This window comes from Phallusia mammillata, chromosome 1, assembly GCF_965637545.1.
Source record: "Phallusia mammillata chromosome 1, kaPhaMamm4.hap1.1, whole genome shotgun sequence".
NCBI classification, from domain to species: domain Eukaryota; kingdom Metazoa; phylum Chordata; class Ascidiacea; order Phlebobranchia; family Ascidiidae; genus Phallusia; species Phallusia mammillata.
Window position 1 is genome coordinate 22,630,741 of NC_137252.1, and position 24,565 is coordinate 22,655,305.

At 33.7% G+C, this 24,565-nt stretch overlaps 1 protein-coding gene across 5 annotated transcripts in view; it reads right to left on the reverse strand.

The window, feature by feature from the left end:
- Positions 1-747: 747 nt before the first annotated feature.
- LOC145222187 (uncharacterized) overlaps positions 748-24,565 on the reverse strand; it is a 31,817-nt gene continuing 7,999 nt past the window's right edge. For 2 of the 5 annotated variants that reach the window (XM_080088257.1, XM_080088241.1), the window contains 39 exons: positions 24,292-24,427; positions 23,940-23,988; positions 22,185-22,358; positions 21,887-21,983; positions 21,760-21,822; positions 21,389-21,553; positions 20,690-20,825; positions 20,020-20,230; positions 19,855-19,904; positions 19,031-19,257; positions 18,437-18,675; positions 17,831-18,011; positions 17,257-17,361; positions 15,619-15,784; positions 14,813-15,043; positions 14,281-14,511; positions 13,416-13,637; positions 11,793-12,023; positions 11,263-11,460; positions 7,940-10,911; positions 7,663-7,770; positions 7,489-7,584; positions 7,229-7,336; positions 6,730-6,795; positions 6,375-6,452; positions 6,032-6,112; positions 5,481-5,597; positions 5,334-5,411; positions 4,738-4,836; positions 4,553-4,627; positions 4,015-4,131; positions 3,888-3,956; positions 3,037-3,093; positions 2,714-2,790; positions 2,146-2,232; positions 1,951-2,015; positions 1,444-1,609; positions 1,044-1,192; positions 748-933 (listed from right to left, as the gene is read on the reverse strand). In XM_080088257.1, coding sequence (XP_079944383.1) covers positions 893-933; positions 1,044-1,192; positions 1,444-1,609; positions 1,951-2,015; positions 2,146-2,232; positions 2,714-2,790; positions 3,037-3,093; positions 3,888-3,956; positions 4,015-4,131; positions 4,553-4,627; positions 4,738-4,836; positions 5,334-5,411; positions 5,481-5,597; positions 6,032-6,112; positions 6,375-6,452; positions 6,730-6,795; positions 7,229-7,336; positions 7,489-7,584; positions 7,663-7,770; positions 7,940-10,911; positions 11,263-11,460; positions 11,793-12,023; positions 13,416-13,637; positions 14,281-14,511; positions 14,813-15,043; positions 15,619-15,784; positions 17,257-17,361; positions 17,831-18,011; positions 18,437-18,675; positions 19,031-19,257; positions 19,855-19,904; positions 20,020-20,230; positions 20,690-20,825; positions 21,389-21,553; positions 21,760-21,822; positions 21,887-21,983; positions 22,185-22,358; positions 23,940-23,988; positions 24,292-24,427 — 7,818 coding nt within the window. In that variant the 3' untranslated portion in view covers positions 748-892. The remainder of the gene's footprint in view (positions 934-1,043; positions 1,193-1,443; positions 1,610-1,950; positions 2,016-2,145; positions 2,233-2,713; positions 2,791-3,036; positions 3,094-3,887; positions 3,957-4,014; positions 4,132-4,552; positions 4,628-4,737; positions 4,837-5,333; positions 5,412-5,480; positions 5,598-6,031; positions 6,113-6,374; positions 6,453-6,729; positions 6,796-7,228; positions 7,337-7,488; positions 7,585-7,662; positions 7,771-7,939; positions 10,912-11,262; positions 11,461-11,792; positions 12,024-13,415; positions 13,638-14,280; positions 14,512-14,812; positions 15,044-15,618; positions 15,785-17,256; positions 17,362-17,830; positions 18,012-18,436; positions 18,676-19,030; positions 19,258-19,854; positions 19,905-20,019; positions 20,231-20,689; positions 20,826-21,388; positions 21,554-21,759; positions 21,823-21,886; positions 21,984-22,184; positions 22,359-23,939; positions 23,989-24,291; positions 24,428-24,565) is intronic. The other 3 variants (XM_080088250.1, XM_080088266.1, XM_080088275.1) reach the window with 3 other exon arrangements.

A 24,565-nucleotide genomic window follows, 5' to 3' on the forward strand; every position in this document is an offset into this window, starting at 1 on the left:
TATTGTTGTTAAAGACTCCTACGCGTGGAATTTGTCTTCTCCGTAACACTAGACTTGTTTTTTAACTCCGTCCTTTGTACACCCACATCTTTTACCTGGTCACTCGGGTTCACCAGCCGACATGAATGCTCCATCAAATGCAGCATTGTTTCCAAAAATAATCTGAAATACTTCTGTGGGCTATACAACGCCACACACGCCTACGCCTTAAACAATAGAGAAACGACTGATTGCCTTTTTTTCAAGTTTTCCCCACATATTGTGCCAAACTTATTAGCTTTGTGTGTCCCCGACTTGCAATCAGTAAAAAGAATCTATTGTGACAAGTAGATTAAAATCAATAAAACCAGTCACTTTCCAACAATAGTTGTTGTACCATTGTAAACCTATCTTATCATACATGCTTTTGTTATGTGTCGAAATATGTTTTGTTTTGCAATAGTCATTTGATGAAAAAAAACTTCAAATTTTGTCTGATTAGAAGGGCCTACTCAAAAATACGCAAACAACATCTAGCAAGTAAATTACCAGCCTCATGATTAGGTTTTCGTCTTTTCCAAAAGCCTACATTAAGGTCTTATTAAACGACGACAGGTATCTTTACTTAACGACAAAAAGTTGTGGAGCAGCGATTTTTGCTATACTGCCTGGTACTAAATCCGATTTCACAGAATAAATGTCACGATAAGTAATGTTTTAAATTACGTAAAGAAGGTGGCGCCGGTTAGGATGCTCGGAAACCTTAAATTCTCTTTTGTAATGCTAGTTTATTTACAAATACAAAATGTGAGTGGCAACGGAAAGAAAGAAAGCATAGTATAAATATGACAGAAGATATAAAGGGGCAGTAAATTAGGAAGCAAATGCACCGATATAACGTACAGTAGTTGGATCATTGGTTTTTGCACTGTGCTGGCGACTCATCGGTTTGATCTGAAAACGTAATGACATGAGAGAATTATTTCATAAGATGCAAAGCAGCAATTTTGTGGTTTTGTTGCCCCTTAAACCCCATTGCCACGATAACGAACCAAACGTCCTACCTGTTGGTGTACCATTATCAGTCTGTATGGCCACATCAAGACCAGATATCACCGAGTTCTGGCTGCTTCGTTTGCCATGCTCATGTTGCAACTTGCTCAAGTAAGATCGAAGCGATTTGTTTTTGTCTAAAAGATTTTGATTTTCGCCCCTGAAAAAAAACAGGTTAAAATGAAGACGGATTCGTAGGGGAATGAATACAATTTATCTGAAAACAAAGTGGACCAAGCAGGGCCCGTTTTTAAGGTGCTTAGTAATCAGCATATTTTGACACCAAGAATAATTAAAAGGTTTCTTAACTGTATAGTTGTATATTTTCGTTGAAGAATATTCTTGAATGAAAACATACATTTAAATTTAGTGAGCAAAAAATATATACGTATAATCCAACATGGTTCAGACCTTCTTGTAACTTCAATGGCCTTGTATTTTGCCAGTTCCTTCTCTAAATGTTCCATCTTATTACGAAGAATGTTCATTTCCTTCTCTTGTAAGTCCAGTTTTGTTCGCTGGACGATGCCGCCCGGCAAAACAGCTGACCGGGTCACTCGTCTTGTTGGTTGACCACCTACAATACAACAATATATGGATTTAAATATCAGTTACGAGTTTTAATAATTCTCCTCATTGAAAAACACAAAGACTGTTGTCAAAAGAGCAAATCGCTACATCAAAAACTAAAAAAACATCATTGTGTGAGTTATACATATTACTCGTTTTAGTTAAAAACTTGTAATTTTGCAAACGTTCCGTTTGTTCGAAGGTGAATAGCACACTCATACATTAATGATTTGGCATTGCGAAATTAGAATAAATAGTGCAAGGTTTGTATGTAATGCGCACCATACACCATACGACACAATACATAGAAAAAAGCACACACACGTTTTGCCATTATTCCTTATTTACCTGTTGCAGTAACTTGTTGTTGCTGATTCAGTTGCGTTTCTTCCAGCAAGTTTTCACTCTCTTTTCTAAGCAAATATTTGTATGTGAGGTTTTAGGATGCATATCAAAATATATAGGAATTTATTTTTTATTACCCTAGTTTAGGTGGGTGCATTAACTAGGTATTTCGAGCATGCAAAAACAATTAGCACAAACCTTTGTTTTGGTTGCACTGTTTTAAGCTGAGCAAGGCTTTTTTGGAGTTGTTGAATCTTTCCTTTCAAGATTTTTATATCCATGTCACTAAAAATAGCGGAAAGGTATAATAATTAAAAAATAGCAAAAGCAAAGCATGTGATTTTTTTATCCATCTTTAAAAGAATGTTTTTTAAAAGAACAGATTATACACAGCTAATTACCTCATACACAAAACAAACATGTGCCTTTAGACATGGACATTTAAAACAACTTAGAGCTCATAGTGTCGAGTATTTCGAAAGAAAATTCAAACATTTAACATGCTTTTATTGCACTGTAGTGAGAAAACATATCAACCAATGAGCTGTGTTTTACTGCGATTGCCATTGTGGGTCAGGTGTGGCAAAAATAAGGAATATTGTAGATATCGGTAAAATAAAGACAATGCATGGTGTTGTTTGTTTATGTGTCATGTGTTTGAATGGAAACTGACTAGAATTGCCACCAGTTTACAGGTTTAGTTAAACATTTTTTAATCTTGGTTGGATGATCACAATAAATGTTTTGCGGTATATATTCAGCTTACCGGGACTGTATTGCGATTTTCAATTTGTCATTTTCCTCAATGGCGACAGATTGCCTTTTAACGCTTTTCTCAAGTTCCTAAAGTAAAAAATTATAACATTCATATTCTGACAACAATTTAAACAAGCACCAGAAAAGCATTAAAAATTTGTTAATAGAAACTGACGAACACACATTTTGAGTTATTTTCACAAGAGGTAAATGATTTTTGCAAATTGGCATTTATCACAGCTAAAATGTTTCCATTGTTGAAATCAAATGGTAGATTGTTTTTTAAGCATACAATACTAATTACAAAACTGTTACATATCGGGGAATAAATACCTGTATTTTTTCTTGTTTTGTTTCCAGATCAACTTCCCTTTGGTTAATGAGTCGAATCTGTTGAACAAAATAGACATATGCAACTTAAACATAAACCAAGCTACTGTAGATATTGCTACCAAAGCCTAAGTTCAAGCACATAAAGGTTATGTGTATTATTACCAAACCGTGTGATCTAAATCTAAACTACAGTCAATAAAGAACTCTTTTTTGAATTGACCAAAAGAGAAACGAGTACAAGCTTAAGGCTATACAAAAATATTACAATTTAACAGTATAAAATCCAACACCCACCAAATTTCTAAATATTATGGATAAGACATTTGAAATTAATTTATTTTAACTCTAATATCATACCAACAACTAAGGTAACATATTCCTTTAAAACAGTGGTTCTCAACCTTTTTGCCTTTCGCGGACCCCTTTGAAGGTTTTGGTATTTTTGGTCCTTTTTTATTAAGCAACCCAAAAAAGGTGCAGAATACACCAACCTCGTTTGGTCCAGGACCAAAATTTCAATCACTTTGACTGGGGTGCGACATCAGAACTTAATAATAAGGAGCCATTACATTGTGATGTGACGTTGTTTGCCACTGAAAATTTACCTCTGTTGCATCACAATGGGGTTAAAATGTCACAATGCATTTTGGTTTGTCGTATATGAAGAACGATTTTAAACAAGTTTCATGCTATTTTAAAATGCTGAGACATATTTTATAAACAGCGCTTTATCAATATCGTTGTCTGCAAAATTAGGAAGTTGTCGCGGACCCCCTGAAAACGCTTTGCAGACCCCTGGGGGTCCGTGGACCCGGGTTAAGAACCACTGCTTTAAAACATGTTTTCCTTACCTGAGAGGCTGGTAGTAATGGCATGAGCTCATTAAGAGTTTTAACTTCAAGTTGCAGCTTTTTTAATTCCTGACAAAATAAAAATGAAATTGTAAAGGGAATAAATTTTGACAGTGTTTTGACTTACTGCTTGATCTTGTTTTTGAGACTTCTTAAAGCCATCATTCTCAGCTTCCAACTGATCAACTTCTTTGCACACTTCCATGTAGTCAGTTCGCCATTTGGTAAATTTTCTATGCAACACCTAAAATAAAAAAACTTAATTCAAATATTTTGTGCTTGTTGTGAAGATACATGTAACACGCTAACTGAAAAGTTTTTTTTTTTTAATAGTTAAATTGTTTTCTGAGAAACATTTTAATGCTGTGGAGAACAAATGATAATTTTTATGCCATATGTTCAAATATCTGCATTTTCTGATCATGTGTAAAAAATGTGCTGAACTAAATGTTTTGCTAGTATTTAAAATCAACCAACAGTTAACATTACGCTTTGCTTTTTTAGTACTTATTTAAATTTACTGATAAATTTAATAAAAATCTGAATAGGAAACACACCAGTCTAAAAAACAATCTAGAATTTCACCCAACACTGGTTATTTTTCAATTAATGTAATTTTGACATAATGCATTTAGGTAAATGTGACCTAATACAAACAATAATACCGTGTTTTCAGCAAGAGCTTCCTCCAAATCCTTGGCAGGTTCTGATTCACTAGATTTTGAGCGAGTATGTCGACCCTAGAAAAAGTTAAGTTTCTGCCATGTTGCATCATAACAGGTTTCATCGATACAAATAAAGTACACACACAGAATATTTAACTAAAAACAATCTAATAAATTTTTCAAACCATTGTTTTGAATTTCTCATTTTCTGTTTCAAGATTGTCAACTTCTTTACAAACTTCCAAATAATCGAGATGACGTTTGGCATATTTTCTTTCCAAACTCTGCACAAAACAAGTCAGATTAGATTCTTTAATTGTCACATGCCATAAATTGCAAATATATTTTGCCCTGTTATGCACATAGATGGTAATTAAGATTTTATAAATATTTTCAAACTAAAGTAAACATTAATTAATCCGGAAACGTTTGTACCAAAAAATAGTCCGGATATGGCAAGACCTGGATTAACCAATGCAGATTAGTGTTGATTAAACTTTGTCGATTAGCCTTACCACATTACAAATCACTTGTAAGTTTTTTTCAAATTAGGCAAAGACAAGGATTAACCTAATCCGGTTTAACGGAGGTTCACTGTTGTTTAGACTGTGTAAAAACCAATTATAATTGTTAGTATTTATGTCCTTTTTAAGTTAAGACTATGATTTTGAGCTTTACAGGCAGTATTACAATATTGCACAGTTGACATTTAAAAAAAATGTCAAAATGATGTTGCCTGACAATTTGATTGCACTGAATAGGATGTTGCTTATGCCAGTACCTGCATTTTTTGTTCCAGCTCTTTATATTCAGTTTGTAGTCGATCTAACTCCTGGGATTTTTTTAGCAAATCTTCCATCTGTCACATAATCGAATATATGCATTTGTTAAGTGTTTTAGTGAAACATTTACAGTAAATTCAACCTACATTAGCATGAGTGTGAACTTGCTGTTTTAGTTTAGCAGTTTCAGCTTCAAACTGGTCCACTTCTTTGCACACTTGCAAATATTCCAGGTTAAGTTTGTTATACTTGACTTGTAAATCCTAAACAGATATATATATGTTAACTGTTAGTATCATTTGCGCTAGTAACACATATTATTTTCCAGGAAAAAATATTTTCTTGATTTTATTATTGTTTTACCAGTTGTCAGCGTTTTCCCTATTTTAAATTACTGTGCAGCAAAAGAATAATTGAAGTTTGTCCCTTTCAAGGGTCTTAATTGGGTAACTGAAGCTGATCACTAAAGCAAGATAAATGACATAATATACTCTGCAACACTACATATAAGATGCCATGGAAGTTTTGTCTAATTTTATCCAACATTTTACAAGTGCTTTGACAAGTCAAAGAAGATAAAATGAAATGTATCATATTTATTTTTGACAGAATACATTGTAACTATTGATAACAACAATTTAACAAAACCATTGCTACAATAAATAGATCCAAAATTTTAATTTTTTTAAATCTTAACCTTGAATTTTTGTTTTGATTCATCATCCTTCTGCTTTGTGATGTCACTCTCTTGCATCTTGCTTAACAAAATGTCCTTTTTCTACAAAGGGGATTTGTATAAAAGAAATTTGGTTGAAACTGAGCTTTATGTGAACCTAAATTAGCATGCTAACTAAGAGTACAAGTTTGTCATGAAACTTATTTGTGACTTCTGCACCACAACTAAACTGATATAACTTTAATTGTCTGGTTACAAATTAAATACTTTTTGCAAATAATTAAACAAATACTTGTGTTTTAGCTTTTACATTCCAATCGCAAAATCAACCAAAAATATTTTTTTTATTCATATAGTGCCATACCTTTAAGGTTTCTTCAATTTCTGTAATTTTCTCGTTTAGGGAAATACATTCGCAAGTTTTTGCCTCGAGGTTGTTTTGCTAAAACAAAAGTTAGATTAGGAGGAAAGCCTTTTACATTTTACTTTTTTTTAAATTATACATACTAGGAAACAATATTTTTCTGAAATCAGATTTTGCCATGATCTTGCTTCGCTAGCCTATTATGGTCAATGTAATATTTTTATATTAAAATCCAAACACTTCATGTTAATAGTGGACAGAAAAGAAAAAACTCGTTTCTAATAATATTTATGTATAATATATATGCAAACATTTTGTACATCAAATTTTAGGAAAACATATAGAAACCACTCACACATTTTAATAGTTCCTGAGAATTATGTTGGAATTCTATCTGTAATTTTTCCTCCTTCAAATTGGCCTTAATAAAAACAAAAAATCAGAAATTTGATCTTTACAGTATGCTACTCAAAGAGTGAAAATGATATATATTCAAAATATTATTTACTTCCTTTATTCTTTGAGCTTTACTTAAAATCTAAAATTAAATTGTAAAACCTTTAAATTCAACCATTATGGTGTACTTAATTGGTTGCCAGGTATTACACATTGGTTTTACTGTGCAGTGATCTAATTGGATCTAAGTGTTGATGAAAATGAACCAGGCCAACCATTATCTTAAGGGGACATGGGCCCCATTGAGAGCTGCAGGTCTAAATCTAAAAGTTTAAATAAAATCAGAAAACATCGAAAACCCCAGACACTACAAGCAACAGGACAGTCAATGTCAGAAAAAGTCAATAAGTGATTGACCTTTACACACAAACAAATAGCAAACCACTCTGCAAAATTACCATCTCAATGAAGTGATTAGTTTCCCTTTTTGATGCCTTGTTGGCTTCATCAATTTCCAAAAGAAATTCACTTTTTTGTAATTCAAGTCTTCTGTCAAACTGTTCCACCTTTTGATAAAAACATGCATATATTTTTTTTAATTATTTACAATTATACCACTTGCCACAGATTTTTTTAAACATAAGTTTTATTTTTGTTTAAAAAAGGTGAATCAAAATGGGCATATAGTTTGAGAACAGGCAATTGTACATTAATTTACCTTTGTTTCTTTTTCACTTATTACAGCCTTGAGCTGTTCAATACAATCAACAAGTTGCTTCTTTTCAGTGTCAGCTTTATCGAGGTCACTTTCCATCTAAAACAGAAGTCAGTCACACGGTAGTTAAGAAAAATAGTTTTTAATTGTTCCAACTTTATATTAAAACAAGTTTACCTTTTCTTTCAAACATTGGACCTCATTTTGCAGTTGCTCAACATGGGCAGAATGTGAAACTTGTGATTTCATTTCTTCCAACTCTTCGCAAAGTTTCAGGCTCACTTCCTACAAACAAATTAACCAAAAGATAGTTGGTTGAAAAAAATGTTGCTACTATTCTAACCTACTGTTGCTTGTTAAACCAAATTTGAATTATTTTGACACGTTAGATTGTCACCAAAATTTACAAACGTTTCATTGATAGATTTAAATAATTTTTTTTTCATGAGATTACCTCTTTCTGCTTTAAATCAAAAGAATGTTGTTCCTTTAACTTCACAATATTCTTCTCCAAGGTCAGTTTCACACTTGCAATTTCTGCATTATCTTGTTTTAGTTGATTAAGTTCTGATTGCATAACACAAAGTCTTTCTTCCTTTTGTTTGGTTTCAACCTCATTACAAGAAATCTTTTCATTGAGCATAATTATTTCAGTTTGCATTTTTTCTTCCAGAGTCGACACAGCTTCTTCTTTGACCCTGCATTCTTCTTCTAATCTGGCAACCTTTTCACTTTCAATCTTCAGGTTGCTGTCAGCTGTGTGACATGATTCACGAAGGGCTTGAAGTTCCGTTTGAAGTTTTTCCAAATCCAGTTTTTCATTATCATGACATGACTTTGCAGTTTCTATCTCTATTTTCTGCTGAATCATAATTTCAAGATCATGTTTTAGTTCATTCAGTTGGGTTTCTTGCTGTGTAATAGTTGTTTTGAGCTTTTCCTCGTCATCTTTTGATGAAATGACAGCAGATTCAAGAGTCGAACATTTTTCAGTCAAGGCTGTAAACTCCTGATACAGGACAAAGAAATTTTTTTCTGTTTCTGAAAGATCTTTTTGTGCATTTAGGGCTTCAATGAGAGGAGTTTTATCTTCAGAAATACATCTTTTAAGGTCTTGGACCTGAACTTCAAGATCCAACTTTTCAGCACTCTCAGTTTTAAGCTCACTGTTCAACAAATCAATCTCACTCTTGAGTGATTTCACATTTTCTTCCAACTGACTTTTGTCTAAAATAAAATCACTAAGTTCTGCTTCCTTTTTAAGAAGGAGGTCTTTAATAGAAGCAGCATCTTTCAGTTGTGCCTCACTATCATCCTTGGCCATTTGAAGATCTTTTATTTCATTTTCATGCTCTTTAAGAAGTTGGGCAAGATGTTCCTGGTCACTGCGACTACGACGTAAATCTAAATCAGAAACATCAAGCAAGTCCTGGAGATCCAGAATTTTACTTTTACAAGCTTTGTGGTCATCTTCACCACCGTGAATAGATGCTGGTTCATTAGTCTCAATTTTATCCATCTTTTCCAATGCTTCCTTCAAAAGATTAGCCGTATTTTCCAATTCAATATTCTTTTCATCCAGAAGCTTCTTCTCTGATGCAAGGACTTCATTAAGATATTGTATTTCTTTTTCAGAACTTGCAGATTGCGTTTTAAGCTGTTCTTCACTTTTTTTCAGCTCAGCTTCAAAACCTTCCACCTGTTTTTTTAAGGTTGTAAGAGATTCACTTAGTTCCTCTGCAAGTGTTGATTTTGCTTCATTTTCTTGAGCCAAAGTTTCTTTTGTTTGGATGGTATGTTCAACTTCTGTCTGTAACATGGCATTTCTTTCAGTTAATTCATCCAGTGAAGTAGCATGCTGTTCAATAAGTGTTTCAATCTTAGACTTAAGTTCTGAAACTTCAGTTTGGAGGTTGGACAAATCTTGCTCTGACTTCGTGTTTGAAATTGCAGCTTCTTCGCTAATAATTCTTGTTTGTTCATTTGCTGCACGAAGTTCCTTTTGGAGTGAGTCAATAATTTCTTCATTATTTGTTATTTTTTCTTGAAAAGTGGAAATAGTTGACTTTAGTTCAGTACTGTAACTAATTTCTTCATTTGCTGCTGAAAGCTGAGCTTGCAATGACTTTATGATATCTTCACTGCTTAAAATTTGTGCTTCCATAGTAGAAATGGTCATTTGAAGTTCTTCAGTTTTTGCAACGTTTGCCCGAAGTTCATCTAACTTAGTATCATACTTCAATTTCAAATCCATGTACTGTGTGTTCATGTCTTCATAAACATTCATCTCAATTTTTACATCTTCATCTTTCAATATAGTCTTCTGTTGGTTTTCAAATTGCTCGGCAAATATCTTAACACCATCTTGCAACTGTGCACATTTTGAATGCATTTGATCCTTTTGGTCCAAAACCAAGATCTTGAGTTCCTCATTTTCGGTTTTTAGCTCAGCCAGAGACTCGTGAAGTAATTTGACTGCTGACAATGGCACAACGCTTTCCAAATGGGATTTTAATTCTCTGTTTTGAATTTCAAGATTTTCCATTTCCTGTTTTAGACTGTCATGGTCTGGACTTGGACTGCTTTGTTGAATTCCTTCTGAAATACAATTGAAAGCTTCATTTTTGGTTTCTGGTTCAGTTTTCAGGTTAACCATTTTTTCAATTTCATCATGCAGCTGCAAATTCTCGGTCTGCAATGTTGAAAGTTTTAGTGTCATCGTTTCTTTGGCCTCATCACTTTCAGAAAGTTTTCCTTTAAGTTCAAGTATCAAGTCTTGCATTTTTCCAAGCTCATCAACTTTTTCATTAAAAGCATTATCATTCTGTGTCTCTTCACTAGTACTACAGACATGTTTTTCAGTGTTCCCATCCACCAATGAAGCCTTCAAATTTGCAAATTCATTTTTCATGTTTTCCAATGTTACGCAGAGATCTTTATTTTCAGATTGCAAAGCCAAAAGATTTTCACTCAAAAATTGGTTATTCTTGCATTCCTCAGTCAGTTTTTGCTGGTTAATATAAATTTGCTCCAAATTTTCAGCAAGTTTCTCATTCAAACTTTCAACATCAACTTGAAAAGCATTTTTACATTTCTCACTTTCTTCAAGTTTGAGTTGCTGCTCCTTTAAAGAATTGGTAAGCTCTTGATTTTGGATTTTGACTTCCTCTAATGTGTCAGTGAGTTGTGTAAATTCATGATACAGCCGAACAAAATTTTGTTGTGCCTCATCTAAATGCTCCTGGCCCTCTAGTAGCCGCATTTGTTCTTCTTTTCTTGCATTCATAGACATTTGCAGCTCCTGCAATTCACAGCGTAGAGTTTCAGTTTGTTTTGCAGCAGCACACAGCTGTTGTTGATAGCCATCTTCTTCATGATCTATTCGTTGAAGACTTTGTAACTCACTTTGGACCACTTCAAGATTTCCTGAAGAAAAAGCAAACATTTTAGTGATGTGAGTTTAAAAGTCTTATTTTTTGTCATGTAAAAAAAAATTATCTTTTTAACCAATTCAGAAAACAAACTTTTATGCTTGCATTCAAGTAGCAATGATTTTCGTCTTGTGTGTATTTTCCTCAAAAAAAAAAAAAAAAAAAAAAATTATGTTAACCTTTATGTTATGTTAACTTTTTTGATACAGTAAGTATCAAAAAGGTGTTTATGTCTGTCAGGCAAAAAAAAACATTTGATGATTTGACACAACATTATAGGGGCAATAACGTTTCTAATCGTTACATCTGTTTCCCATCAAACTTGTTATTGGTAGCAAGATCATACCTTTTGTTTCACATATTTCTTTCTCTTTAGCTTCCAGCAATGCTTCTAATTCCACCTTTTGTTTTTCAGATCTTTCCAATTCATTTTGCAAGAAAGAAGTTTGGTTATTTGCTTCATGTAAACTCTCGATAAGTTTATCACTGTCAGGTTGTGACGCTTGCAGTTGGTGCAACTCATGCTTTAAGCTGTGTTTTCCATCTAAATAAAAAAGTGAAACCAATGCAACTACATCAACCAGGGAACATGCAAGATTTGCAGTTACAAGCAACACTGATAATTGCTCAGATAAATTGTGTGAATTACTATATTTTGCACAAAAAAAAATCTGTGGATTTCAACTAATTGCAAAAGTTGCAGATATCACATACCATCTTGTTCTTAAAATGCCAATATTAAAACATGATGCAAAAAACACATATTTAGGAAATGCTCACTGGATGTTCATTTTAAACTCAGCATCAGTTTGTCCATTGACAGTGGCATGTACCATAATTAGTAAAAATGTTAATAAAAAGAGAAGAGCGACATACCCTGTACTTCAAACATTTCTTTCTCCTTTGCGATGATTAATGCATCCAATTCCTTCTTTTGTTTTTCTGATTTTTCTTCTGCATCTTGGTACAGTAATTTCTGTCTTTCCAGTTCATTTTGCAGGAAAGTTATTTTATCACTTGCTTCAGTAAATTTCTCTTGTAGTGTTTCGTCATCAGTCTGTGATATTTGCAGTTGGTGTGGATCCTGTTCCAGGTTGTGTTTTTCATCTGAACAAATAAGCAAATATCAGTAGTTCCATTTTCCCAGACAAACATATTTTTTTGAAACTAACATATTTTAGCATGCCTTAATACATTTCAGCATATAAAATCAAAACTGAATGTTTTTTTTTAAGTTGTGTGCAATATCATCACATATATGGCATTGGTGAAAACAAACATGATATGTGTCTGACATGGTAGCAAAAAGTATGAAGCATCATGTTTAGATATTTGTTTATTTTTTTCAAAACAAGTCAGGGGTATGTTACAACAGTGGTTCCCAACCTTTTTTTTGACGCGACCCAAATACTTTCCAAAATTCTGTTTTGTGGTCTCTCGCGACCCATGGACATACATTCTAACAATTTTGGTTGTATTTTGTTTAAAAATTAGGAAAGTTTTTGAAAATTACCACGCCAGTTTTGAAAATTAAATTATCAAACAAATAATAATCGCTTTATCGACCAAACATTTCCATTTAGCCCGAACTTGAGAGCTGGTTCAAAGCATTATCAGCCAGACAACGCTTAAGAGTGATCTAACACATACTTTATGATGTCACAAACAGAATTACCCATTATCACATTATGTTGTCACAAAATTATTATTAGGCAACAATTTAAAGTCTCGGGAAATAAAATAATAACGCTACGAAATGAAGTCAAATAGTAGATGTTCTTGTCACAAAAACAGGCGACCCAACAGAATTTTCAGGCCACCCAACTTTGGGTCGCGACCCATAGGTTGGGAAACACTGTGTTACAACATATGACCTAACCCAGTGCTCTTCAACCTTTTTAGTGGCACGAAACCCTTAAGGTATTTTGTCAAACTTTGCGGAACCCCTCATAAAATAATTATACAAGTAGGCTACATCAAAGAAAAAGGATCAAGCACATCATAAAGGTTGACTTCAATTCAACGATGTCTTAAAACATATTGCCATGTTATTTGGAACGGTCGTTTCTACAGTTATCTTGCAATTTAGCTAGAGTGTATCAAGGTTGTATTTATTACGTCACAATTGATCAATGGTGTAACAAAAGTTAATTACATGGTTTGGGCGAGACTAGATGGTTTAGCTGTTAACTTTAGCAGTTTGAAACAATGATATTATGAATCATTCGTGTTTGAATTGATACACTAAACCGCTGCGAACCCCGTGCAACCCTTAAAGTTCACGGAACCCCTGAAAGGGTTGCATGCAACCCTCGGGTTCTGCGGAACCCCGGTTGGGAACCACTGACCTAACCTTTAAAAAACCAACGCTTGTAAAATTAGGTAAAAACACACATCAGGAAAATATTTGTTTTCTGTTCTTTTTAAACTCAGCTAAAATGTGCCTATATCCTAGTATAAGCGGTAAAAGTGAAATGGAAAAAAAAACTAGTTATGCACCTTTCATTTCGCATATTTCTTTCTCTTTTGCCTGCAGCAAAGCATCCAATTCCTTTATTTCTTTTTCAGATCTTTCCCCAGCATCTTGGCAAAGCATTTTTTGTTTTTCTACTTCTTTTTCTAGCAAAGTAATTTGTTCAGTTACTTCAGTTAAACTCTTGTACAGTTTTTCATTGTCAGCTTTCAGTTGGTGTAAGTTTTGCTCCAAGTTGTGCTTTTCATCTAAACAATTAAGCAAAAATACTTTGATTACATCAAACCTAAGCAACTACTTAAACAGGTTTCTGTGTCTCACAACAGTTTGCTATGCATTTACAGCAGGGGTGGGCAACCTGCAGCCCGTGGGCCAAATGCGGCCCTTTATTAAAGGTTGTGCGTCCCGCAGAGACGCTTGGATTTCAAATGTACTGGCAAACGAGTTAAACTTTTATATATTTTTGAGCAGATTAATGTGCCTGTTGCCAGTTTTCTGCGACCTGACAAAATGTGGCTAGAATCAAATGCGAATTATACTTGTATTTAAGCATATTCGGTAAGCAACGAAGTAAAATAACCTTATGTTATACACAGATGCGGCCCGCGATTCTAATTTTGACAATTGTAATTGGCCCCACAGTAAAAAAGGTTGCCCAACCCTGATTTATAGCAAACTAACTATGCAGTTAAATTCAAGTGAAATAGTATGATACCAATTTCTTTTGTAAAACACAAACACAATGACCTTTAATATACATGCAAAAATTTAAGAACTTGCATTGAAAAAATGTTTGTCCGATATCAAATATAATCAGCTAAAATATGTAAACTGACAGTTGCATGTATCCTAATAAAAGCAACAAAAATGTTTTTGCTAGAGTCATTGTACCTTTTGATTCACATATTTCTTTTGCTTTAGCTTCCATCAATGCATTTAAATCGTTTATTTGTTTTTCAGATCTTTCCTCAGCATCTTTGTACAGCAACTGCTGTTTTTCCAATTCTTTTTGCAGCAAAACAATTTGATCAGTTGCTTCGTTTAAACCCTTCTGAAGTTTTTCGCTGTCAGATTGTACCACTTGCAGTTTATTTAGGTCTTGCTCCAAGCTATGTTTTTTATCTAAACAGAAAGAAAAATTTGAACACAGTCTTTATATTTTCCGGGTAAAAAGCGTTTAACGATATTTGGGTAAAATACTGATGCAAAATTGGATGGGAAAAACACACCAATTCAGGATTATTACTAATCAAAGTAACCAACATTATTTTTTAATTTTATTTCTAACTTTTTAAAAATTAGGCTTCAACTTAAATCAAGATAATGTTTGCTGGACGTTCTCATCAAGCTCAGCTAAAAAAGTCAAAAAATATATCCTAATCTAAGTGATAAAACTATCACTGGTAATAGATAAGTTATTTACCTTTCATTTCGCATATTTCTTTCTCCTTTGCCCCGAGCAACGCATCCGTTTCCTTCTTTTGTTTCATAGATCTTTCCCCGGCATCTTGGTACAGCAGTTTCTGTTTTTCCAATTCATTTTGCAGGAATGTAATTTGGTCTGTCGCTGTATTTAAGCTCTTCTGTAGTTTTTCGCTGTCAGACTGCCTCACACGAAGTTGGTGTAAGTCTTGCTCCAAGCTGCGTTTTTCATCTAAACAAATATATATATACATGGATTAATTACAAAGTCCTGATTTTAAATCGCACACTTTAAAATAAGTCTTTAAAATAAATAATTAAATTAGTGTTTGCTGGGTTTTATCCAAACTGTATATGTATTTTAAATGTTTAAAATCAATGTTCCCTTCAAACGTTAATGTGTTTCAGCTTCACATAAGTTATTAAGTTCATGGTAAGAATAACTAGGAACAATGTTATTGGCCCAACTCATTCAAATGTAAAGTTGCCATATTGAATGTGTAGCACATATTTTCCTATTCACTAAGAGTTTTAAGGCAGCGAGTCCATTTGCCATGTGAGCAACTTAAAAGGGACATTTATAATCTTAATCAATAGCAAGTGAAACATTTTTGATATTTTGACAGAAAATTAAATTTGCCATGCATTATCATCACTCTTTTCATTGCTGTTTGTCAAGTTAAAAAACAAGACGGTATTTACATTTTACAACTAAAGCCAAGATAGAGGTAATAAATAAATGTATTTGAGTTGATTAAGTCAATAAAAAAGCATGAATTATGTCATTTTAAATCTGGAATAACAAACCTGTGAGTTCTTTGTTTGTTTGTTCAAGTTTCCACATAGATTGCTTGGTGAGGTCCAGATTTTGTGTTAATCGTTTTACTTTTGCTTCCAGTTTTTGGTCACCACCAGATCCATGCATGAAAAATGATGACTGACTATGTCGTCCCTCTTTCTCAATATCATTTATCTGGAGTAAAGATCAAACATTTACCCAAGGGAAAAAAACTAGGAGTAAATATAGGTAGGGATGGGCCAAAACTACAAATGTTCTGTTCAGTCAAACACAGAGCATCTCATGTTAGTGATCGGTGCTCAACGAGCAATTCAGTGCATTTTGATTTCAGACTTGTTTTACCAGGAAAACATCCGGCTGAGCACTGTGCATCAAAAACAGAGAAGCTCTGTAAATAGTACTCAGCTTGGCTTGGCTTGGCCTATCCCTTCATATAGGTATATATCAGGGGTGGCCAAACTGCGACTCCTGAGCCCCATGCGACTCGTTGACCCTTTGTTTGCGGCTCTTTAATGTTGCACATGCATTTCCCCATCTTGCCGAGTTGTTTAACCCGATGATAAAACAATGTATATTGTATTCTATCACATATTAACAATAGGCTGACTGTTTGTAATAACCAATGTACATTCCGAAAACCAAAAAGAACATTATTGTACAGAAGTGTGCTAGCTTGGGCATCGTAGTCAAATATATTGTCAGATTGAAGCTATAAGTCAGGGCTGAAATTAAAAACATTTTACATTTGTATTGCAGCTTATCCTAGCAATAACTCTAGCCATAAAAATGTTGTTGAGAAATAATTGCAAAAAAGAAAGATAAACAGGAAAATATAACTATTGAAACAGAATGGATGAGGAGTTTTATTGATAATGGAGGTACCTGTGTGTCATATTTGTCAAACTTCGCTCAATCATTACAAAACTAGTAACTTGAAACGTCATTACGAATTTAAACACAAAAACTTTCCCATCATATCAGCCTAATTTCAAACATCTTGCAGCCCAGGTGGAGACTCACAGTATCACCACACCACAATAATCATTATTTGATAGCTTACACTTCATTGTCGGGGAATCAAAAATTTTTGCGGCTCTTTTAAAACTAAGTTTTGTGATATGCAGCTCGGGTATGAAGCAGGTCTGGCCACCCCTGGTATATATCAACAATGCATTGTTTGGCTTTTGTTACATGGTAATGCAAGCTTAAATCACATAACATTTTCTGTTCATATTGTGACAAAAATTGGTGCAACCCTGAAAAAAAAGAGTGGTGCAACCTTGAAAAAAAATTGAATAGGACATTAAACTGCATATGAAACCACAACAAGCAGAAGAGGTTTATTGGGTTTATATACTAGCAACAACATATCTGCTGACAAAAAATACCATAGAGTCTTAACCTGGACTTTGCAATATTAGTTAAAACAACATGGGACAGACTTTATCATAAAAAGGAGTCAATGGGCATCAAGAAAAATATTGAAAACCTTCGCTTTTAATATGTGTGACAACAATGGGATGTGCTCACCAGAAAAAGGTGATCCTAAAACTCTGCAAGATGCGAGCTCAAAGTATGAAGTCAATAACCTGCTTCATTAATTCAAATATGAGTAATGTAAACAAATATGATTTGTTTAAACAAACCTCTTGCTTCAGGTCATTGCAAACTTGGAGTTGTTTTTCCAACTGATGCTGTATAATATCTTTTTCTGCTGAAGCTTTTGCGAGCAACTTCTGAGTGTCATCAAGCTGCAAAAATAAAAATTATAAGTGCTTAAACATTTGCTCATTGAATGTTCACTTGGTATGCAAAATTGTTGGGGTTTTAGAACTAAACTGATTTTGGAATAAAGATACTTCTAGGATTTTCCAGAATTAAGTTACTAAGTTAAAAAAGAAATAAAAAGCTGCTTGCTTCAGCAATAGGCCACAGTATTAGACTGCGTGTTTTGTTTAAAAGATATGGTTGTTTTTCTTAAACTAAAACAAGGGATTTTGTTTTAAGGAGGCCTCCAAACCAGCAATTGAAAGAAAGTGGTGCTATGTGCCAAAGCTGTCTATCTGTTCATAGCAGCATGAACACCTGTGTGGGCAATACTGTTTACACACAAAATCTTTCCCGTCCAGAAGAATATGTGTGGACAGAGTGCAATGATTTTAACACACCCTTCGAACATAAACCACCAGAACACAAAAAGTTGTGGTAATTTAAAAATACCTGCTTTTGTAGTTTTTCAATTTCTTTGTTTGCAACATTTCGTTCATTTGCAAATGACTCAATTGTGTCCTTGGCAAGTTGGTCAGCAATATGAAGTTGTTTCTCTATTCCCAATTCCTTATTCCTGTCAGCCAACAAAGCACCCTGTTGATGCTCAGCACGCTCTTGCAGTTTTGTGTTTCTGTTGCAACAAATATTTTATGACAAAACACAGCGACCAATGGTAAACATGTGTTCTTTGTATACTGATGAGTTGTTAAATAATGCAATAACAATTGAAGTTATTTTTGTAAGGTTAAAGTAAAATGTTTGACAGTGGCCATAACCTCAAGAAATTTGTGATTAATTTTATCAACGGTTACCAGGGCCATGTTTTGTTTCCTTTAAAAGTTTAATCACATATCTCAACCCCTTTTTAAATACTGCCCGTACACAACAAATAATGCCTTATTTTAACCTTGTGATCAGTGCAATAATCAACCAACTTCTTTGGTGTAGAGACATGAAAGAAAAACGTTAACCGTTGGTACTACATATATGATATCATATATACACACATACACACACAATATTTACACCACAAACAAATTAACTGCTGGAACTAACTCTGCACAAAGATCAAGTATCTTCTTTCTACATGATGTCAGTTCCTCTCGTATATCCCCATCTTCCTTGTTCACATCATCTCCTACAGAAACATGAGTTGCTGTCATCTCCTCGTGAAGTTTGCTCAATCTTTCCTGTTCATGTTTAAGCTGAATTTTGAGATCATTGATCTCCTCTAGTTGAGATTCTTTCACTGCTGTCATATCTTCTAACATATTTTTGTTGGTTGTGTCCAGTTCCTAAAACACAAAGGAAAAAAATTGTGGATTTTTTGGGTTTGTCTGTTCAAACTTACTGAATTTTTAATACTCAAGGAGCTATATATGTTGTAGGTCTCAGACTTTTTACTTTGGCCATTCTCGTCATTACACACTTTAGTGATGTCACCGAAGTTATGTTGAATTTTAAATCCGTCACTTTGCATTTTTATTAACTCTGGACCAATACAATGCACTACAACAAGCACTTTTGTTTTTGAACATGGGCAGTTGTTTATTGGACTATAATTGTGATGGAAAGTGCTTCACAAACATAAATATTTGCTAGGCGGTATTAAACCAATTAGGTCTTGTTAATTTAGAAACAAATACAAACCTGGAAATGAACAGAAGATTTTTTCTCTGCTTCCAGTTCTTCCTCTAACTTTTGAATTATAACATGTTGCTCTTCAATTTTCTCTGTCAACTCATTATGAAGAGTTTGTTTTGCATTTTTATGATCCTCGATATCTCTGGTTGATCTTTCCTCAATTTCTTGAAGTTTTACTTTGAGATGGTCAACTTCAGATTTGCTATCTTGGAGTTGGGTGGTCAGTTCCTCAACTAAAATTTTAGTATTGGTTTAAACAAAGACATATAAATTTACACAAGACTTTAAAATGGCATCTAAGCAATTTTAGCCTAGAATTACTTTTTGTCACTGCATTTTTTAACAAATCAATGTAACTGTACACACTAATAATGTTTGGAAAAATAAAATTAAACTCAGTCTCATACAATGAGTACATTTAAATCAGTGGTTCCCTACCTTTTTGACCTTGCGGCACCCTATCTAAGAGATAAATAGTTTGCGGCACCCTGGCAAAACTGGATAATTTTTTTGAGGTTTCTGTATTTCAAATAACCGTATGAAATAAGAAGCCGGGAATAAATGCGAGATGCGAAACTCAATACACACTAAAACTCGGTTAGAAATAAATAAATTCCGCACTTAACGTGTTAAAGTTAAAATAAATAATGGGCCGCAGTATTGCAATATCTCGCAGCACCCCTGAGCATTGCAATTGGCACCCCAGGGTGCCGCGGCACCCCGGTTGGGAACCACTGATTTAAATTATAGTCTGTTTTCAAATTTGATGACCAAATTGTATTTCCATTGTTTATAAAATAAAACATAAGTCATATTGTGTACCCATGTACCTTTTGCAACAAAATCTTTGTTATGAGGTGAATCTTTTCCTTGTTGGGACCTACGAATGAAAAATAACAGCTTTTTAATGCTGAAAACAAGTTGTAGTTAGTTGGTACATATTAGTTTAAAACTTTAAACAAGTCAAATGTTAAACATACCAACACTGGCTGTACCTTATCTGTAATAATTCTTCTTTGACTTCATTCAACTCCAAGTTTATTTCATTGATTCTGGTTTCATAATTTGCACTTATTTTTTGAATTTCACTGATGTGTGCCTCTTTTAATTGCTCCAAGTCTCTGTCTTTATTTTCTGGACCTTCTGTTACAGCATTTGTTTTCAAAGCTTGTTCACTTGAAAACTGGTTTTCAACATCAACTGCAGCTATGTAAAATAATCATAACAAAAATTCATAAAATATATTCTGACCCACAATAAGTCAAAATTAAGGCATGTTAAATTCGTTTTAAGCAATTTTGTAATATTTTAATATTTAAGTTTTTGGTACCAACATTCAATATCGAAGGCCAGTTTACACAATAAGAATACAGGCAACTTTTGCCAATATTTGCTTCGGATAGCACAAAATGAGAAACAGTTGCCAGGTTACATATATTTTTCGCTATTGTGTGGAGATTATAATTTTCTACAATCTTCTGCATGTTAGTGTGCACGCATGTACCCCAGCCATGGCTGATAAATTAGCTAGTGATGAACAACTAATTACAACACTATATTTAAGTACTTGATAATTGGTATCGAAGGTATATACACGTGGTACTCGTACTCGGTACCCACTTTGAAACCTGGTATCGTCCCATCACTACAATGATCCTAATTTACCTTCATCAGCTTCGTGTTGATCAATAAACGATCTCTGCATCGGAGCATGATGTGATGAAGGTTTCGATATTTCCAACATGGACATGTAACTATCCAGGTCAGACTGTTTTAGTTCTAGTTCCTTTTCCAGTTTTTCCTAAACATATTTGTACAAAATATAACTGTCGCATCTTTTGAATTTTGTCAGTTTGTCTGCATGGTGTTAATGAATAAACCAGAGTTAGTATCAATATACCATCTAACAACAGAGAAAGAGCAACAAAACAAGATATGACAAGAATAAGTCATATACCCAGGGTTGCCATACCGTCCTTATTTCTAAGATTTGTGCTTATTTTGAAGGGCTGTGTCTTAGAAAAGTTCATTGTCCTTATTTCTAAGAAATGTCCTTATTTTTGACTGTAGTCCATATTTTGTCTTATTTTCCACATTTACTGTAGTCAAATCCCTGCTACAAATGGAAGTGAACCTAGACCCGGCCTGCTGTAAGATGCACTTAGTATTTTCTACGAACAAGGGGTTGCTGGAACAGATTGTTTCTGGCCAAAATATTGCAAATATTATGTCATGGCTCGTATAAATGCAAAGATTTGTTCAAAAACGTTTGTTTCGTTTAGCATAAAAATTTAAGTTTTCCTTTGTCCTTGTTTTTGGTTTCAAGTCGATGGCAACCCTGCATATAGCAAATCATTTGAATACCTTGCATTCTTTGAGAGTGGTTATTTCACTAAGAGCTGTTGACAACTTGTGATTTGTGTCTTGATACAAAACTTGTGCATCATTTGAGCTTCTTTCCAGGTCTTCAATTTGTCGCTTGAGTTTCTCAACTTCATGTTCAGGGTCGGTTTGTGGTTTGTCAACAATCTTATAAAATTAATGCAATGTGTAACATGAGTTGCGAATTTACAGTTTTTGCAAGAGCATGGTCAAGTATTGTTATGTCAAGTTTATATGCAAATAAACATTCCCCAGTTATAGATTGGAATAAAATAGTTTGATTAACACTACTACACATTTGATTGGCTATTTTGCATATCAAATGTAAACTAATTAAATTAACATATTCTTACTTTGTTCTCAGCCAGCTTTTTGATTTCCTCTTCCAGTTTTTGAACTTTTTCAGTCCATATTTTCTTCAGAAAAAAGGTAGGGTATGTTTGGTAATACAAAAACATAAAAAGCACACAAAAAAATTACCTCTTCTTCAAATAAAACTTGCTTTTCATTTTGGTCGAACTCAGCTTGCTCCAAAAGTTCGTCTATTTTAGATTGCTGAGACAAGGTCCTTTGTTTTCTGTTACAAGAAATAGTGAAAATGTACGTTTTGCTTTGGACGAATTTATTGCATTAGGTTTTTTTACAGGTTTTGTATTCTGTTCCACATATATATATTCTGTTCCATAATGTTTTGTGCTGTGCATACAACTACCAAAAGACATTCTTTGCCAATGTTGGATTCGTATTGCTCTGATCATAACAGTTGGAGGAAACTTACAAACTTTCTATGTTCTTCTCTTTTTCTGAGCACTGATTCACAATATTCTTATATTGAGATTCCAAGGTACATTTTTCAGCTATTAGTTGTTCGCAGTGTTGAATTGCCTCCTCTAGGCATTTTGTTTTCTCATCAAGAAAGCTTGTTTGAGGTGCATCACCAAATACAGAATCCCTATAATGAATGAGAAGTTCGTAAAATAGTAAAATACAGTTTAAACTTTTTCCAGAGTGGCTATCAACTACATTAAGGTACAACATACAGTATTTAGCGCCTTTTAAGACAGTATATACTTAAATATGGGAATTTTAAACCAACTAGAAGGGTGGCTTAGCACATATTGCCCTTGCATATACATTATAACCTACTTTAAAACATTACTATATTTCCTACACTTATTTTATAATGGGTCCCATATTATCTACTGTCTTTATAACATCGGTTGTTTCTGCAGGCAGAAACTCATGGGTCCCCACACATGCAAAGTTGTAAATAATGCATTTCAAGAGATAACTATAAGAAAGTTTGTTGTTGTAAGGTAAAATACAGTGACTGGTACTGAACATAAATAAATATGCTGTATGGACTACAAACTATTCAAATTTCATTCCATTCATCCAAATAGCATATTTATTTACGCTCGGTACCGGTCACTGTGTTTTATCTGACAACAACAAACTTTCTCATAGTTATGAATATTCATTCCATTCATACAAGGTTTTTCTCTGTCTGAGAAAAAGGCTAAACACAAAAAATCAGCTCCTTTTAAACAAAAGACAACTATAAATGGCACACTCTATAAACTGTTGAAATTTTATCCAATTCGGACATTGTTTAAAACATTCACCAATTTTAGGGGGCTAGAGGGGTAAATATTGGGGCTACAGGTTTAAACACAACAATTGACACCTATAAATGACAAGTTCTACAAGCTGTCAAAATCTAATTCTGACACCATTTTAAAACCTCACCCATTTTAGGGGGTTAGTGGGGCAACTAATGGGGTTCTACACCCAAAAGTAAAAAATATGAAATTACAATGACCCAATCAACAGTCGTGTAAATTTTTATCCAAATCGGCCAATGTTTAAATTTCTGGCCACTAGAGGTGTTTTTAGCAACATTTGTTAACACATCTGACATCATAAGGCTGTTATCACCCCTCTGACTGGCATGTGCAGAAACACCCTCCAAGTAATGCACAAACACAAGCAGCATAGTCTCTGGTACCTTTACTATACTGTTACTCCACAGAATTTTTTCGTTTGTGGTGCGCAGCAACATATAAAAACGTTTCACATTTTGGGGGCTAGCGGGGTAAATACTGGGGTTATTAACTCAAACGAAGCAGATGGCACATCTACATAACTATATCTACCATCTGTGAAAGTTTCAGCCAAATCCACCAAAGATTTCATGCCAAAAGTGCATGGAAACGCTTCGGCAGAAAAAAGAAAAAAACAGGAAAAAAACAGAGTGAAATCAAGATGTGACCCCTTCAGGGAAGGGGACCCATAAATACCAATTTTGGCAAAAGAAAAATACCAATTTTGCCACACAACTCATTAAGGTCACTGGCCAGCGAAAAAAATATACCAGCTACTGTTGTCCAAAGCATCAAATGTATACATCTTTTTAGGGTTTTAGAAACCTGGCCAGATATAATTTTTAATACTCAAAAATCAATATACACCAAATACAAAATTTGAAAGAATCTGCTAGTAAAAAAAACACAATGAAAACAGTTGTACTTACTGTGGACTGTTTTTTATATTCTGCAGAGTTTCATGAAGATCTTTGATAGCTGTAAAAATAAAACAATGATCATTTTGATCCCATTTAATGCCACATGCAATTGAAATTATGATCACCATTTTTGTTTTTCTAAATTTACAAGTTACACAACATGGGTTATTCAGCACAAACCAGTCAACCTACATTTTTACACCAGTAATAAAGCAGAAATATACTGTGTAGAAATATTGAACCCAACTGATAAAAACTAAAAACATTAGTTGTTGCAACAAATGTTAGAGAAACGATTGGCATTTTTTCAGGTTATTTTTACATGTAGTAATTTTTTGTACCGGTTTGTTTTCCAACTTACTTTCTTCAGAGTTTTTCAGATCGCAATTAAGTACGTCAAGAGTGTTTTGCAAATCCACAATCTTTTCATCCCTGATATTCAACTCCATTTTTAATCCTGCAATCTCACTTTCAAATTTAGCTGAATAATCTGGGGACTAAAAAAATATTTTAAATTTTTTTTTTGAGAAAAGTTTATTGTTATAGGATTAAAATGAAAGCTGTGTGGTTGTTTTTTCACACATTTTGCAAGAAAAAAATGATGTTATAAGTGTGATGTAAAATATGTTTCTGGT